This window comes from Colletotrichum spaethianum (assembly GCF_022836535.1).
Source record: "Colletotrichum spaethianum MAFF 239500 DNA, contig03, whole genome shotgun sequence".
Classification (NCBI taxonomy): domain Eukaryota; kingdom Fungi; phylum Ascomycota; class Sordariomycetes; order Glomerellales; family Glomerellaceae; genus Colletotrichum; species Colletotrichum spaethianum.
The window spans coordinates 1,049,378-1,066,044 of record NW_026054773.1 but is presented as its reverse complement, the minus strand read 5'-3'; the positions used below and the strand labels follow the sequence as shown (position 1 = coordinate 1,066,044).

The 16,667-nt window shown below is 52.0% G+C and overlaps 4 protein-coding genes across 4 annotated transcripts; 2 read left to right on the top strand and 2 right to left on the bottom strand.

The window, feature by feature from the left end:
* Positions 1-1,465: 1,465 nt before the first annotated feature.
* Positions 1,466-2,980, top strand: ColSpa_01787 (uncharacterized protein; the record flags this gene model as incomplete). Its single annotated transcript, XM_049267999.1, has 1 exon — positions 1,466-2,980. One exon carries the CDS (start codon positions 1,466-1,468, stop codon positions 2,978-2,980), a length of 1,515 nt encoding a protein of 504 aa, XP_049123956.1.
* Positions 2,981-3,784: 804 nt separating this feature from the next.
* ColSpa_01786 (uncharacterized protein) lies at positions 3,785-4,348 on the bottom strand (the record flags this gene model as incomplete). Its single annotated transcript, XM_049267998.1, has 1 exon — positions 3,785-4,348. One exon carries the CDS (start codon positions 4,346-4,348, stop codon positions 3,785-3,787), a length of 564 nt encoding a protein of 187 aa, XP_049123955.1.
* A 1,957-nt stretch (positions 4,349-6,305) lies between these two features.
* ColSpa_01785 (uncharacterized protein) lies at positions 6,306-7,241 on the bottom strand (the record flags this gene model as incomplete). Its single annotated transcript, XM_049267997.1, has 2 exons — positions 6,306-7,184; positions 7,209-7,241. The coding sequence occupies 2 exons, from the start codon at positions 7,239-7,241 to the stop codon at positions 6,306-6,308; spliced, it is 912 nt and encodes a 303-aa protein (XP_049123954.1).
* Positions 7,242-9,234: 1,993 nt separating this feature from the next.
* On the top strand, positions 9,235-10,561 carry ColSpa_01784 (scyllo-inositol 2-dehydrogenase (NAD(+)); the record flags this gene model as incomplete). Its single annotated transcript, XM_049267996.1, has 3 exons — positions 9,235-9,283; positions 9,408-9,682; positions 9,752-10,561. The coding sequence occupies 3 exons, from the start codon at positions 9,235-9,237 to the stop codon at positions 10,559-10,561; spliced, it is 1,134 nt and encodes a 377-aa protein (XP_049123953.1).
* Between the last annotated feature and the right edge of the window lie 6,106 nt (positions 10,562-16,667).

Sequence of the window (16,667 nt, the reverse complement as noted above, 5' to 3'; positions counted from 1 at the left end):
CGGTTCAAAGTCTCGCCAACACCATTGTTGGCGTTGGAGGCAACGTTGGTTCCCTTATTCCTCTCTCTGGCGTAACTGGCGTTCTCAATCCTCTCACACAAGCAGTTGGCGGAGGTGTTCCCGTCTCGCACGTTACTGCAGCTGTCGGCAACGGACTTCCTGCCATCAACAGTCTTCCTACAGCCAATGGTCTGTCAGCGGCCGCCGGCATCATCACCGCTGCTCCCGGGATTCCACCTTCTGTCTTGTCCGTCTCCAACGGCCTCCTCAGCTCGTTACTTCTGTCAAACTTGAACGGCGTCTTGGGTTCAGTCTCAGCTATCTTGCTCTCATCAACGCCTTCGGTCAACGTCGGTGGGCTCAATGCACCTCAACTACCTGCCGACTCAAGTGGCGCTGTGCCCAGCCTTATCAACTCGCTTTCCAATGCAGTCAGTGAAAATGCTGCTCCAACTTCTACCGGCGGAGACGCTCTTAGTCAGGCTTCGATGTCTTCGGCCTCGGCTATGAAATTTCCATGCACAATGGTTGAATTCGCCAACGGAACCCCTACATTCATTTATACAACTTGTTCAAACGCTGGTCCCGCTGGATCCTTCCAGACACTGGCATTGCCAGCCTCAAGCCCGGCAGCCGCTCCAGTTCAGTCCGCAACAGTCGGTTCAATCAGCTCCCGTGTGCTCCCCAGTGCAACCACATCTTCTCTCCCCTCCGCAGTTGGCGCCACAGCCAACGTTCTTGTGTCTTCTCAAGCTACCACATTCGTCGCCTCTGGAGATCCACTGGGAAATAATCCGAAGTCCTCATCGGCTGCTGCACCTCACACCAGTGGCATGAGCACCAGTCCTCCTGGCAACACACCTCCAACCCAACCCGGGTCTGGAAACCAGGGCAATAGTGTACAGTCCCAAACCCCCAACTCGGCAGGCCAGCCGCAACCACCTACCCAGGATTCGAACGCTGTATCGCGCTCGTCCACAGGTACGTCGGAGTCATCTGCCGGGTCTTCTCTTAACTAATGTTTCTTTCTAGTTGTTCGTCCGCCTGCCAGTGCTACTCAGCCAGCCAGCCAGCCAAACGGCGGACCACCAGCCTCGCAGCCTAACCCTGCGCCCTCGAACATTATAAGCAGCCCGAGCCCTTCTCTGACTCCGTCCGGTGGTTCAATCTCCGGCATCGATGACGGACAAGACTCTTCTCCTGGCGACAGTGTCCAACCAGGCACGCCGGTCATCCCCATCTCTGATTGTCCTCCTGTCGTTCAATGCCCAGCATGTCCGGGACCTCCTGCGAAACCTCCCTTAGGCTCTTGCCCGTGCCCAGGTCGAGGTTACTCATGCTCGGAGTGTCTGAATGGTTGGTTTTGCCCCCTCAGGAAACACCAATGCAACCGGCTCCTTGCGGCATGGGTTGGCCTTGCTACCACTGCAAAGGTGGATGGTACTGTGCTCCTGATGGCAATGCCATGGCACCTGCAGCCGCCAACAACCTGCCAGTCGTCATTATCACAACTGTCACAGCTTTTGTCGTCCCCCAACCTAGTGTGGCTAGTAATGGTGGTCTTGGTGGTAATGGCAGCGGAAATGATAACGGAGAACCCAGCAATAGCCCTTCTGGAAACGGTTCCAGCAGTGTTGTTGGCAACAACGGAGGCTCTAGCAATACCGCATCAACCCCTTGTACGACAGTAGGTGGTGGCCAGCCTACGGACAATGCTGGCTCTGGCTCCGGGAATGGTTTGGGCAACGGCTCGCCTACTGACTCCAACAATGGCGCAGGAGCAGGAAACGGTCCAGGTAACGGGCAGGGGAGCCCCGGTTCTGGCAAACCTTTATCTGGCTACGGAAACTCTCCAGCAGGCCCTGTTACCGGAAATCCCAGTAACGGCTCAGGTACAAGCCCCGGCACGGCCCCAGGAGCAACAAACGGCAATGGAGCACCCGGTAGCGCTAGCCCTAACCCCTCAACTCCCGCACCTGGAGACAACGGAGGCTCAGGCTCGGGAGACCCGAACGCCGGGTCCGGCAGCGGAGCACCCGGTAACGCCGGCCCCAAAGCTGCTCCCGAAGTATCTGGCTGGACGCATCTTGGTTGTTTCAAAGACTCTCCCATTCGGACCCTAGACTGCGACCCATCCAATTACTTCGCTGGAAGCATGTCCAATGAAAAGTGCATCACACATTGTGCTTCGAGAGGATTCAGACTTGCCGGCACGGAATACGGCAAAGAGTGCTGGTGTGGCAATGCATTCCAGCTTGCCGAACGAATCCCCGAGGAGCAGTGTAATGAGGTTTGCGATGGACGTTCCACCGATATTTGTGGAGGTGACTGGGCTGTCACCGTCTACAGTGCTAGTGGTCAAGCTCTAAACGTGCCGTCCGATGATGATTCTGGCAACGGCGCCGACAATAGTGCTGGCAATGGCTCTGGCGGCTCAGGTGGCTCTGGAAGCACAGCTGGCTCAGATTCACCACCACACCCTTCCCCAGCTGGGCCGCCTGCTCCCTCGGGGACGCCTCTTCAAACACCCCCCCAAAGTCAGCCATCCGCGCCCCCCGCGGGAAACCCACACACTACCCTTACGCCTCCACCATCGCCCAACCCACCGCCGCAGCAGCAAATCGACTTGGCATCCTTGATTGAGAGCATCATCAACGCTCTTCCCAAGGGAAGCCCTGATGGTGGATATGGCAGCAGTGTAGGAGTAAGGAACTCCGGGGCGTCTGGCAGCAATGGATCTGCTGCTCCAGGTGATTCCGGCGTTCCCGACGCCGGTAAGGAAGGTGCGCCGGTGATGGGACCAGGCCCTGTCATCCCGACAGATGGACTCAGCGGTTATGGTTCCCAGAAGCGGGATATGGCGGGTCGGAGCTTGAAGCGGAGTAGCATCATAGGTCGACGTGCGGTCGTAAAGTTCGATGGTGCCAAATGTGGCGACGAAGCAGGTTTGCATGATGACTATGTGGTCGGAAAGGCGTGATGATTAGAGGAGGGTGCTCATGTTATCACGACCTTTGCCATGATGTATGAGTTATGATGATTGATGCTGGGTGTTGTCAACACTGGCGTTGAAGGTTTTAAGGAGATAGGCCCACGCATGAATATCGCCCGAGTTTAGATAGTGTAATCAAACATGGCTTTGGCCGTTCATCTTTGTTGGTTTCTTCTCAATGAAACTCCGGTGCACTTGGCAGCAAACGTGGTTGGCCCCACTGCCAGTGACACCCGACTGGCAAGGCCCATGTTGCCTGATCTTCCGAGTAGGCCGCATTGTCGGCGTTGAACACAGTGATTAGCCATGGTGTCTAGATCAAGGGAAGTGATGGGTCAATTTGGTAGAAACAACCCATTCTCTTGCGCGCAAGCTGGAAGTTATACTGAGACTTGGACTGCTGTATCAGGTGCGTCAATCAGCTTATACACTCACGAGGGTTGGCTGTGTGGAACGTAGTAAGAGTTGCAGTACTGCCGATTGAGTCGACGTGATAATTAATATGTAGCTATCTCACTATGCCTTCATTGCCATATGCTTAAATACAGTTTCCGCTTTCAATACAGAATGGATATCTCTTGCTCCTTTTCTCGTCCTGCTACTGCTCCGCTTCACAAGCTACCTTTAGACCGTGTCATGAATACCGAGTGTTGTGTTGTTTTGGCGATTGATGTGGGTGGGAGGGGCGTTGCGAATTGAATTCGTTATGTCTATCGGCCGTTGCATCGTGTTTGGGCGCTGGTAGCCTGGACATGTCTGTTCCTTGCTTCCGTGCCTCGGAACCGCAGCGCATTAAATCTGGAGAGCACCAAATGTGGCGGCGGACAGGAGGAGCGCGCCGATGGTCAGGCCCAGGGTGCTCACGCCGGCGGGGGGGTGCAGACCGCCCGCGGCAGCATTGGGCGACGAGGTCGAGCTGGCGCTGCTCCCGCTGCCGCTGGCCGTGTTGCCGTTGTCGTCGTCACCGCTGCCGGCACCGCCGGAGGCGACGACACTCGCTTGCGCGGACGCGGGGGGCTGGGAGTTACCGGTGGCGGTGGCGCTGGCGTTGACGTTGCCGTTGTCGCGGCAGAAGACGTCGGTGTAGCCGGCGCCCTGCTCGAAGAGGCAGTCCTGGAGGTCCTTGATGGACTGGTCGAGGGCGAGGCAGTAGAGGCCGCAGTTGTCGTAGTAGGCGACGACGTCGGCGTCCTTGCAGCAGTTGGACATGATGTCGGTGTGGTTGCCGCCGTAGGGCATCGCGCACACGCGGTCCTGGTTGGGGGTGTCGTAGAGGCTGGAGGTGCAGACCGAGGTCGACGAGGGGATCGCCGAGGCGGCGGTGCCGGTCGTTGCTGAGAGGGCGGTGGAGGACATTGTTACGGGTCAGAGGGGGGTTTGGATTAGGATGTTAGGATTGGTATCGTGATTGTGTTGGCTAGGATATCTTGGTGTTGAGAACGGCAGTCACAGATGAGGCAGGAGACCAATCGTGGAGAGCAGACGGGGGGAACAGTGGGAATGGAAGCAGAGGGATCGATGGGGTTTTTGTTTACAATCCCAAGAGCTTCTTTTCTTTTCCTTGCTTCCCAGTTTCCACCGGGGGTGCCAGTCCCTTGGTTTTCGTTACTCCATTGTTTCCGTGTTCAACACGAGCGACGCCGTCTCTCTTTCTCTCTCTCCAAGGAACTCCTCCCAGATCCTGATGGCTCCAGTCTGACGTGTGACAACAAACGAAAATGCAAAAGGCTAAGCAAGCCACCCCCGGCAGTGCCCCAGCGGGAGCCCAGCACCCTAGCGAGCTGCAAGCCCAGCAATGCCTGAAAAAACCTGCAGCGACTCGCTCCCTCCCTCCCTCTCCCCCGCGGGCGGCGATCCTATTAATATCGGCGCCGTTGATTGGGAGACTGCCGGGGTCTAGCGTCGTACCCGATCCCCCGTAATGGCGTGGTCCAAGGCCGGAGGAGGATTTTGTGTGGAGACGGCGTGCCTTTCTCGTGGTTTCAGTGGAGAAGAGGAGAAAAAAAAGGAAGGGGGAAAGAAAGTCGCGTTTGGAGGCTCTGGCGGGCCAAGCCGACCGCGTCCAACGTAAGGGGGTCAGCTACGCTACCGGTACTAGGTAACTGAACTTAGCACAGCCACGGCTGCCCGGCAACCAGGTTTTGTTGGTTGGGTGGGAGGCGGGGGGGAGCTGGATGCTGTGCCACCACCGGATTCTCTTGGTGCGAACAGCCAGGCAGTCGGGTTTCCATCCCACCGGTCGAGTTCTATCGATGTGAGGGAGCCGGTTCCCTTGTGCACCGGGGACTGCGACAGAGTGTGTCGAGTTGAGGAGCTGTGATGGCTGTGGCCAATTGGAGAGTGGCTAAGCTGAGAGGGTGAGCGTCATCTGAGACTTTTGTCGAGCCTGCATGTCAGCTGCGTGGTTGGCCAGAGTGGCATCGCGATCTGCCGATGCGCCGAGGACTTTCGATACAAGGTTCTCGAAACCATGATGGCCGTGGTAACGGCGTTGGTAGAGCAACACACCGCTCTCCCGGTGTTGCGCGTGCATCCGGGCTACCCAACTCGACCTGTCGGAGCTGTGGCCGATATGAAAGAGCGGAACAGAGTCCAATCGGGCGGCCTTTGTGCTCTTCTAGACATTTGCCTCCGGGCGGTGATCATGTGCTGTTGAGCCCCGCAGGATGACCACCCGGTACCGGAATCGGGCCCAAGTGGGGCGATTTGACTCTCCGGTCCGGCCGTGGACTTCTGGCTCGGGAACGATTTTGCAACCTTACGTGGATATCCTCAAAACGGTACTTATGGGTATATAAGGGACGAACTGGCAACCAATCGGGCTCCACGACTTTGACAACCTTTCTCACCATCCGCGCGACCTTGGCATGAGTGCAGAAACTTTTACAAAATGTTTCGAGGCACACCCGCCTGATGGCTTATTCTAGAACAAAGTTCCGGGTTATCCTTTGACTAATCGGCATCTGTTATACCCAGCGCTTGGTACCCCTTTCTGACGGGCCAAGCATGATGGTTCTTCCAGTCTCCCAGAATTCCCATCAAGGCCGCAGCCTCCCAAGGATCGTTAAAGTAATCACCATACAACATGATCCCCATACCTGCAGTTGTTAGGTTTGGCGCAGCCCTTGGGTGATGCAGAGCTAGGCCACAGAGCTCCAATATCATGGCCCGGACTTGATGTTCGGCATCTCTTTGTGCTCGCCTGTTAGATCCCTGACGACTGCGCAAACGTGAGCACACTTTAGCTATACTAGTAACTCGTAGAGCTGAGGATGGGTTGTTGTGCAGGAAGAAACATCAGGAAAGGGAACGCTTACCACAAACTGGGATCTTCGGCGACGAGAATCATCTTGGCCAAGATGAAATGTTGCAGAGCAGTAACCTCGACGTCGGACGCGTACCAGATCAGAGGAAAGATCTCACCCTGCGACCGGTTCGCTGGTCGCTGCATTATGGGTATGAATTGGCGTGCGCACTCCAACGCCAGCCCTTCTTTTTGGCTTCTTAACCTCTCTATGCCCACGTTAGCTGGAAGCCTATCCAGTGCGTTGCCGGCCAGGGAAAGCTTACCCCACTCCGATTCCAGCCTTTCTCCCATCTTCCACTTGGCGACCTCCGACATGAACCAGATGAGCTGATTCGCAAAAGAAGCCTCGCGCCCCTGATCCGGCTGGGCGGTGATTTGCGGTGATCGTCCCAGCGTCAACGCGAAGTATATTTCCTGCCTCACGGCGACCCAGTACACGGCGCTCAGCAACCCGGACCATCGCGACGGCGCCGCCCGTAGTATTGCCTTTGTGATGTCGAGAAAGTTGACATTGTTATTGCCGTTCCCGTTTCCCGAGTCCGAACTGCCCGCGCTCTGGGCGTCTTCCGGGTCCATCTCCTCGAACTGGCGAAGGATGAGGGCCGCCGCCGCCAGGTTCTCGCGATATTCCTCGTCTTGGGTGCGAGAGACTTCATGCAAGGCGGGTATGCAGCGGAGCATATACTCAAATGCACTCTGCGGTGTCAAGTCGGGCAAAACCTGGTTCAGGTACACAACGACGCCTCCTGGTTCCGGCCGGAATTTTGGATGCCGGCAGAGATGCCGCGCCGCTACTGCGAAGACGGCGTGACGAAGGGGCTGGCATTGGCGGGCGCGCCTGGCTACAACCAGCTGGAAGTGTCTCTCATCATCGCAGAGATCGAACTACACATACGGTTAGCAATGTACTCCTTGTACCCATCTGTGGGGCACGTAACCCATGGAGAGAGTTCTTCTACGAAGTATCGCAGGAGACAGGCTTCTTGGATGCCATCGGTTGGCTGAGTGGTCTGGATACTTCCGAGAGGCTCGTGGTCTCGGGTTGTGGTGTGGTAACTATCCGCCGATGGAGAGAACTGTTCCCCTCCTTGGCGTATTGCTTGTGGACTGCGTATTGGGATCTCGTCGTCTCTTGACCGGACTCTACCAGTCGTTAATGTTGCGTTGGACCAAGGAGAGACACCAGATGCGCCCGAGCCTGCTGGTGAGACTGGGAAAAAATAGTCCCCGTCTTGAGGAGACGATATAGTTCTTCGTCGTTTAGACGGCGTTGGTAACGGACGAGCCTCATCAAGCCTCTTTTCGTGGTTTGTGACATGTGGGGCCTCGGGTATGTTACGTACCGTCTCGTGCAAGACACTGCTTGCAGAGATTTGGGTGTCGGGTAGTGATGAAGCGTTGCTAATAGGCGAGTCGTTGCTGACGTCTTTTCCTAGAGTTGCTGTCGCTGTGTCGTTGGACCCTCGATTATCAAAGCGGACTTTGGAAATGTGCATCAGCCCCAAGCAAGGTTGAAAGTTTATACAGAGAAGTGGACTTCTTGATAGAGAATACTCACAAGCACGTGGCCTGCTGTTCACCCAATGTTGCTCCCTAGAGAAAGCACCGTCGTAGTTTGCGGTTGAGCCCTGACGAAAAGATGACCTTCTCTCAGGACGATGGCATTCAACACCACGCTTCTCACATCGTCCACAACGCGGTTGCTGGTCGTCGCCTGCGGGTTTGAATGCTGATTAGAACACAACAGAACTCGGACGACTTGCCAAGGTCAAGGGCTGAAGGCATCCCAGACGACTCCAAAGCCGGGAATAGCCTCAACCCCAAAAGACAAACGCGAATATAGCAACTCAACTCACACTTCTCATGCCTCTCTGTTTGTCCCAGGATTAGTTGACGTCAGAGCAGTGGGCCTGTCAAAGGTCACGCGACCGAACAGAGGCGCGCTTGGGCACATACCTTTGCATCTTGCGCATGGCTTCGTAGCGCTTGGCATCTCCTGTGGGTTACGCGACGCTGCTGACGCAGAATGACCACGGGGTGCTTCTTGGTAGTCAAGGTTGAGCCTGACGCTCGTGCTGCCGTCGCCGGGGGTTGGGGTGTCGGCTTCTGCTTCGAACTCAGATGGGAAAGTCTCGCCTATGATGTGCTTCTCGCGCTGATGGTCCGTGGTTCGTGACTGTGATGGTGGATGCTGGTGGCGGGGGCTAGGATAGGCGGACGAAAGAAGAATAAGGAAAAAAGGAAGCGGAGCAGCCGCATCGGCGGCGCTTCCTCAAAGAAGTAATTTCGAGGCGACGAGGGGCTCTTGGCTGGTTGTGGGGAAGAGCTCTCTGTCTTCGCCGATGCATCCGTCCGGTTCAGTGAAACGTGACCGACGCGAGCAACACAATGTCCACAATGACGAACGTGCTTGAACCACTCCGGAGACAAAGTCAGAAGATTGCGGTGTAGTTCTTCATAACAACTAGGACCAACCGGCCTTATGTGTGCAGTTTACCCCGCACCCCAAGCCATCCTCCCCCGCAAAACGCCGCCGGCTCTGATGCTGATCTAAACCTGGGGATAAGAGTCACGGCTTACTCGTTATGGTAAGAAGCGCCGAAGGAGATCTCGAGTTTTGCATCGGGTAGGAGAATTTGCGAGACTCCAGACCGCCGAGAAGAAGATGGCGTTCGGAGTGATGGGTCGAGCAGTTCAGACCGTGTCTTTTTGCTACTGAGAGTTGCATCCGATAGCCAAGAATGGTAAGCACCGCCGATATTAAAAGGGACTGGATATCACCTTGTGCTCCTCAAAGCTGGCGCTCTGGCATTACTCTTGTCTCTATCCCTACCTTGACAGATTATTGAGACTCTGGAACTCAATCGATTCTCCCGTATACCGAATCTTTCTCCCACATCGTTTAAACCACCCCCAAAACAGATAATCTCACAAAATGTCCGGAGAAAAGCTCAACGTTGCTGTCGCTGGTCTCGGCCGCATGGGTATGTCTCGCCCTTCATTCTCCCAAGGGGTAGCTCCCGGGAGAGCTTCCCTAGATTCGAGCTCAAATCCGAGATCGAACTTTGTGAAAAGCGTTCTCTTTACTGACCTGATGGGTCCCAACAGGTCTCCGTCATGCCAGACACTTTGCGACCTTGACACCAAAGGCCAACCTCATCGCCGTTAGCTCGCCGGTCCAGGCCGAGCTTGATGCTGCGGTTGCCGAGTTCGGCCCATTGAGGACATACCTAGACTACGATGAGTTGCTGCGCAAGGAGTCGACGTTACAGGCAGTCATCGTCGCAAGCGCTACCACGGTACATGCGGAACAGGCCATCAAGGCCATCGAGAAGGGTCTCCATGTTCTCTGCGAGAAGCCCCTCAGCACAAACGTCGATATTGTATGTTTGGACCCTGTCATAGCCCGTTTGAGGTCCACTCGCGACATTAACTGACCCCAATGCACATAGTCGCAATCTGTCGTCACAGCATATGAGAAGTCTCTGATCAAGAACCCCAGCCAGAAGGTCATCTGCGGTTTCTCCCGCCGGTTCGATGCATCTTACCGAGATGCTTACCAAAGAGTCGCGCGCGGTGACATTGGGGCGCCATCCGTCTTCCGCTCTCAGACGTGCGATAAGCTTGACCCCTCAGGGTTCTTCGTTGACTACGCTGAGTTCAGCGGTGGCATCTTTGTTGACTGCTCCATTCACGACATTGACCTTGCGCTGTGGTTTTTCGGCGAGGACAGTGTTGTTAAGAGTGTCGCAGCGATTGGCATCACGGCCGTCCAGGAGGGGTTAAGAAAGCACAACGACAGAGACAACGCCGTTGCAGTCGTCGAGTTCTATGTAGGCGGATTCCCCGAGACCCGAGGCGAAACTCGAGCTAACCACCCGCAACCACAGGGCGGCAAGATCGCACAGCTCTTCTGCTCCCGGATGATGGCTGCCGGCCAGGAAGACACCACCGAGATCTTTGGCACCCAGGGCAAGGTCGCTGTCAACACGCAGCCGCAGCTGAACCTCGTCAACCTCTACGAGCCGACGGGTATCCGCCGTGAGATCCCGCCCGACTACTATGGCCGATTCCGCGAGGCTTTTATCACCGAGGCTAATGAGTTTACGGCATGCTGTCTGAACAACACGGAGCCGCCGATGAAGCTCGTCGGCGCCGTCAACGCTGTCAAGATCGGCTGCGCGCTTCAGGAGAGCTTGATCACGGGAAAGAAGATTGAATTTGACGAGACGGGCAAGCGTATTGAGAGCGCCCGGTTGTAAAGGGGGGGGGGGGTGGGTTATATATGGGTTCTTGGACCAGAGTAGATGCAGACGCGCGCATGTTTGTGACGTCACTGAGAAAGACTCACCTTGATGAATTGATGATGTTCTAGATCATTACATTTGAGCCGCATGGAGGTCATTTGAGCGGTGCAAATTGTTTGCTATAGAACACGACGTGTTTCTTTCGTTATTATGTTTTTTCTTGTCCTTTTTTCTATTTTTTGGGTCATATTGGATAGGTTTTGTCACAATACCCTCCGCGTATCGCGCAGCCTCGTGGGATTTGCGCTGGGGCTGGAATAGCCATTAGTCTAGCCCCTCCAAGCCAGTTCACTACGCAGAATACGCATTTACATGCTCTAGGCAGCGCAGTCCTACACATAGATATTTAAGCTGTTTTCTTCTGTTTTTTTTTTTTAAATCTCGTAGTAACTTCACAACAGTCATAAGACTAGCTTATACTATACCAGCCTTCATAATATATGATGCTTTTGTTTAGACTCTGTAGCCGCTGAATTGCAATTTAAGATAGGGGCCGCCTAGCTGTCTTACACTCCTTTAAGTATAGTATTTCGAATGTGCTATATTTACCTTGCCGCCCTGCTAAATACTTTACTGCGAATTGGAAGATGTAGACATGACCCTTACGTAAGTACCGCTTTTTCCTGTTACAATATCTGTAGCCAAGCCTATAACAGAGTACCGCTTGTATCTTTATCCTTTTAACGATTGCAGTAGCAGTCACATCCGCCAGTAGCACTGCTGTATTGCTCTTCAGATTAGCTTAAATCTTTATAGAAAACTTGGTTAAACTTGCTTATAATACGCTTGAGTGTGTGATGCTACGAATGGTGTGTTACTGCGACCAGTACCAGCGCCGCACTACAAGCAAATAGTTAGCCTAAGACGAGCGATAAGTATGTTATTACATGCTAGCATACCGGTTGTTGACCACATCTATTCTGGCATTCAGTAATGTCTTGAGACGCGCAGTTGTTTGGCTGCATGCAGTTAGCATCTGTGCGCAAGTATTTGAGTTTGTCGGTATACCTACTCCTTTATAGTCATCGTTTGGGTAGCAATATAGTACGACTGCAGTAGCCTGAGAAGCTATAGCTGCACTGATAAGAAGCTTAGTTAGCTGCATCTCTTAACAAACAACTCGTGCCCTAGAGATAACTTGAGGAATAATCTGATAAGTAACAGTTTAGAACATGTTGCAGTAAGGTGAGATGTCAATGGTACTTATACATTACGGCCCAACCAGTTGTGGTGCTGGCCGGCATAACTATATAGTGCAGAACAGGGGGTCATGATTCAGGTGCATCATTACCGAAGCCTTTGCTTTGTGATGCAGTTAGTTGTCCTGACTAGCTTGTAACGTTATGTTAGTTTAGTTGATCTTTATCCCGTGGGTTGATAGAAAAACTTTAAAAACTATATATCCACACTCATGCTCTGTTTTGCTACAAGAACACCGCTCACCGAATTATTCTGTCAGAGGACAATTCGGCTGGGCCAGACATGCCCAGGCAAGGTGGACCTCCTGCCTAGATAAGCAATGTTGGCAGCTGTCACCGATCATTGTGACCTCCATAGTCCGCAACTGCTGGCACGTGTAATTCCACATGTCCACAGAGTATTTAGTCAGTCTTCAGCTTGACCGTTAACTAGAGAAAGGCCAACCATGAGTACCTACTAGTAGCTTGACCTATCATTGCCTGTGTTACTTCGTGTTACTTGTCTTGTCTGCTTGCTTGCTTGCTCTTTTATTGCTTATTTCATTGTTACTCTGCGTCACTTTGCAATGCCGCCGTGCTATCCGCTCGGCACTCCAACGCAGCTTATCCTACCTGTCCGATCTAGAACGGCTGCCAGGAGGACTGTGTCAACAGCAGCCAAGCATGCAGCACTGGCAGACCTTTTGGGTTCGTGACTTAATTTGTTATTGTGTGGCGCGGTCACTGTCGGCCCGTCTGTTACATATTAATTAGTCCCTAAGGTCTAAATATACTAGCCTGCCTGTTGGAACAACACCATTGCATGACCGTACGACACGCATGATTGAAGGACACAAAAGGGAAGAGAGCACAGACTGGATACTCGGCCCTCGGTTAATTATCTCAATGGGGGAATCAAAGTAAGTTTGGACCGAACTGACTCGTGAAGGTACGAGATCATATATCTGCTCATACAAAAGCCAAGTCTTGTAGTTAGAAGAAAAAAATCACGGACAATACATCTCTGGCTCACACTACTATTTACCCCGCGTTCGATCATATATGCGCGTTCTCTTAAAAAGAGAATCTATTCAACACTACACCGTAATAAGAGTTTCTAAGTTTTCTAGTACCTTATAAGATATTTTAAATCATATCTTTGGCAGCTTCGGCATCTTATCGTGTGGTTTTAAGTTTTACTAATTATTTAAAGTTATCCCACCTAGAAGCCCACACCTGTATGATCAGGGTCAATACGAAACCCACTAGCCTGCTGGCTAAATTAGGTGGGTTTAGTCATTTACAAGCCCACGGGCTGGTGCAGTTGAACTCAGTCGTTTCTGGTCTGGTTGCTTCAGCAGGGTTTAGTGGTCTCGTTGCGTCTCTTCCATCGCCTTCAGCTGCTAGTAGTCCAGACTATCAAGCCAGCTAACCGATAGATTATGGACTAGACCGGTACCCTTGAGGGCAGAGGACGCAATGGGCTAGTACTCCGCTCCTCTAAGACCAAGCATATCCAGAAAAAACAGCCTGGATCGCAGGCATGGATATCTCAGATCAAGTATGTCTCTACTGATTGACGCGCACTTCCGTTTCTTGTAGTTGTATCTAGAATATCAGCCAGCCAGACAGTGAGGAAGCCAGCAGTGGAATGCGGCCGTATCTGAGGTCTCATGGTTAACCCCGCGTAAGTCTGCTGGCCTACAACGCCAGCTACACTAAACTATACAACCAGCTTACGCGGAAAACCCGAGAAATCTACACCCAACGCTACCTATCTAGAAAGGTCCAAAAGGACCAGGATCAACATCCGTAGCACAGCTGTCTCATACCGGATGATCTGCTAGGACATAGCAACTTTTGCCACAGCTAGCTCCCGGCCTCCAAAATGTGTGGCTGGAAGCACGCCTTGTAGACTTGAGAGTGGGACAATAATTACTGTATTAGAATGGTTGGCTCATTCTCTCACAACTACTCTTGACCGGAAATGCTTTCGCATTACTCACGCCTTCCCCGAACGATAAAAGGGTAGAGGATGTTTCTAGCACCTTCTTTTCTGTTCAAGTTATGAAGTTTAGGGGTGTATATTACGACCCAAATCCGGTTGGTGACTAGTGTAGCCTGAAGTGAACCCCGGAAGCGACCAACAGGGCAGTCAGACATTCAAGTACACAGGCTAGCGGCACAAGCCAGGTTCAGAACAGAGGAACTACGGATGGTTACGTGATGGATTAGTTAGATTATAAGTGATCTAATATAATCCCTTAGCTAAGATTACTAACTAGTAACATTAATTTAATACTAAGTAATAAAAATAATTTAAAGGAATAATCTAAGATATAAGAATATTTATTTAAAGTAAATGAAAACCTTTTATAGCTTTTTAGTAATTGACTTTATGATTTATTCTCTTATAAGTAGCTCTTAGATTATCTTCTTGTTATAGAGCCATAAGCTATTTACGCCTTAAAGTACCCAATTAATTACTAGACACTCACAAACTAGCAAGATTACCAACAAGACTTACTTTACTTTTATTAAGTATTGACCTCGGCTACCTGTTAGCAGAAAACACCACTGTCGGATATCTGACCGTAACAGTGTATAGGTGTCGACGTAGCTATAACATGTAAGCGATGCGCTCGGTAATGGCTGTTTCATCGAAATGCTTTTCGAGGTGCATGGTGATTACTGAACCCATCGATGCAGGGTGGTCAAGTTTGTTAATGACTAGACTCATTGTTTGCTGCTTAGACCCATGATTAGATACGTAGCTGGAAGCCTGCTGCTCTAGCCATCTTTTTGTTTTACCTTTGACCTTTGGCAATGAGGTGGTGACCATGTCTTTGTAACGGCTATTAGGCTGCGGTTTGATTACCTTTTCTGTCCCTAGTTATTGGATGGTCACAGTTTTAGTGCAGTTTATGCGGTTACATATAGGGCATGCACCATTTTCAGACCAGTGCTACTTGAGGCTTGGAGGATGGGATTGTCAGCAGTAGGGGTTACATTAGTCCTGGATGGTGCACCTGTCTAATTACAACGGTACTTGCACCTACTAAGACAGGGTTAAGCCGACGCGGCTGCAACGTATATGTTATCTGCGCTAACCATTTTACTGATGCGGTAGTCTTTGCTGACTTGGAGTACTGATTTTCTCCTGTAAGTCGCTAGGGAGCCTCAGATGTAGCTCTTAAACCGAAGAGCAGAGAAGAACCTTGTTCTTTTAGACCTAACCTCCCGTTGAATTGCTGGCCTTAGTACTGTGCGGCTTCTCTCTTCTCTGAGTTCAAAGTTTAGGTAATCAGTACCATTTTGGAGTGCGGCATACTTAGCTTACGTCGAGTGTCGACTCCATGCAACAGGATTGTAAAATAAGCAGGTGAGGCCTTTAAGGTTCTTCGGCTCCAATTACTGTAAGCTTGAAGAAGCGCATGCGTCAGGTGACTACATTAGCCAACAGAACTGAACTTTTCCCCCAGTTTTCGATTCTACCTGAACTGCTTGTAACGGAGCTGTACTTGCGAGCCAAGCATCATTACCAGCTCCTCCACGGTAAGAGATCCGGCCACTAATTACAGCACCATAGGGGTGCTCACCTACTTCTCTCTTATTGATTGTGTATGTTCCATATTGTACGTGTCGCAATACCCTTACGCGCATCGCACAGCCTTGCGAGATTTGCGCCGGGCCGGAAAAACCTTTAGTCTGGCCCCTCCAGGCCAATTCACTACGGAGGATATTATTAAAATGCTCTAGGCAAAGCAGACCTGCACGTAGAAATCTGAGCCGTTTCCCTATGTCTTTTCCTACCCCAGTGTTGACTCTGCAACAGGCTCTATGATCGTGGGACCGACCTCCGCGATTTGGATGCTGTTGGGTGCATTGGAGTTTGGGGGTGTTGTGTCTGCCTTGATACAGATTACAACCAGATGCGCAGTGGTCTAATGACGTAGTCAAGCAAATACCCTGTCAGTGAACAAACAATTGATGAGGTTTAGCAGATCGGTTCGTTAATACATTGCGGCCGTCCTTGTCGACATTACGGTCTCCACTGGAGCTGTAACTAATCAAGCAATCGTGGGCGTCTTGGTCAACAATCATGATGTCTTACAATTGTATTACCTAAGAATCAGAGGCTGAATCGGGTAATTACCTATTTGGGAGGGAGTGGGATCGGAGGAGGGATTGTCCTTGGCAATCCGCGTGCCTGAATTACCTTGTTTGGATGTGCATTCATTATTGGCTGCATAACAATAATGCAACCCGCGGGCTCTGAAAGGGCAACCTGTTCCTAGCAAAACTTGGGTTTGGCTGATCTCGTCAGAGGTTGACCAGATGACTGGTTGAGCTCTTTCCTCTCCGATGTTGGGGTGTTCCCCATTCTTTTCAATCCAGAGAATATGCTTGCTGCCTGTGTTTAAGCCCGCGGATTATGAGTTTGGTGATGGCTATTTGTTCTCTCGTACACTAAAAGAGGTGAGGAACGAATACCGGTGTTCGCAATGAGCCTCCACACCCATTAAGCCAGTGCGGGACTTCATCCCGAAACACTGGCAAACGCTCAGTAGTTGCAGACAATCGTCTCTACGGGTCATGGCGTCATAGGGTTGATGAAGAGCCAACTAACAATCATCCTGAATTGTTGCCAAGTTGACCGCGATACCCGTAGCCCAGAAAATCGCCAAACCTGGTTGGGCAGGGCGGGCTGTCATCCATCTCTCGTTGATCGTTCGTCAACGCAATGCGTGACTCCTGTGTCTGGCCAATCGGCTGCCCTTGTACAGAATTCCCTGGCGTCTCAGAAAGTGTGAAAGGCGCTATCCTAAAATGGCCGCTAGTGTCAGAAGGCGACTAGGGCCAAAGCCTCATCGCCGACGAGT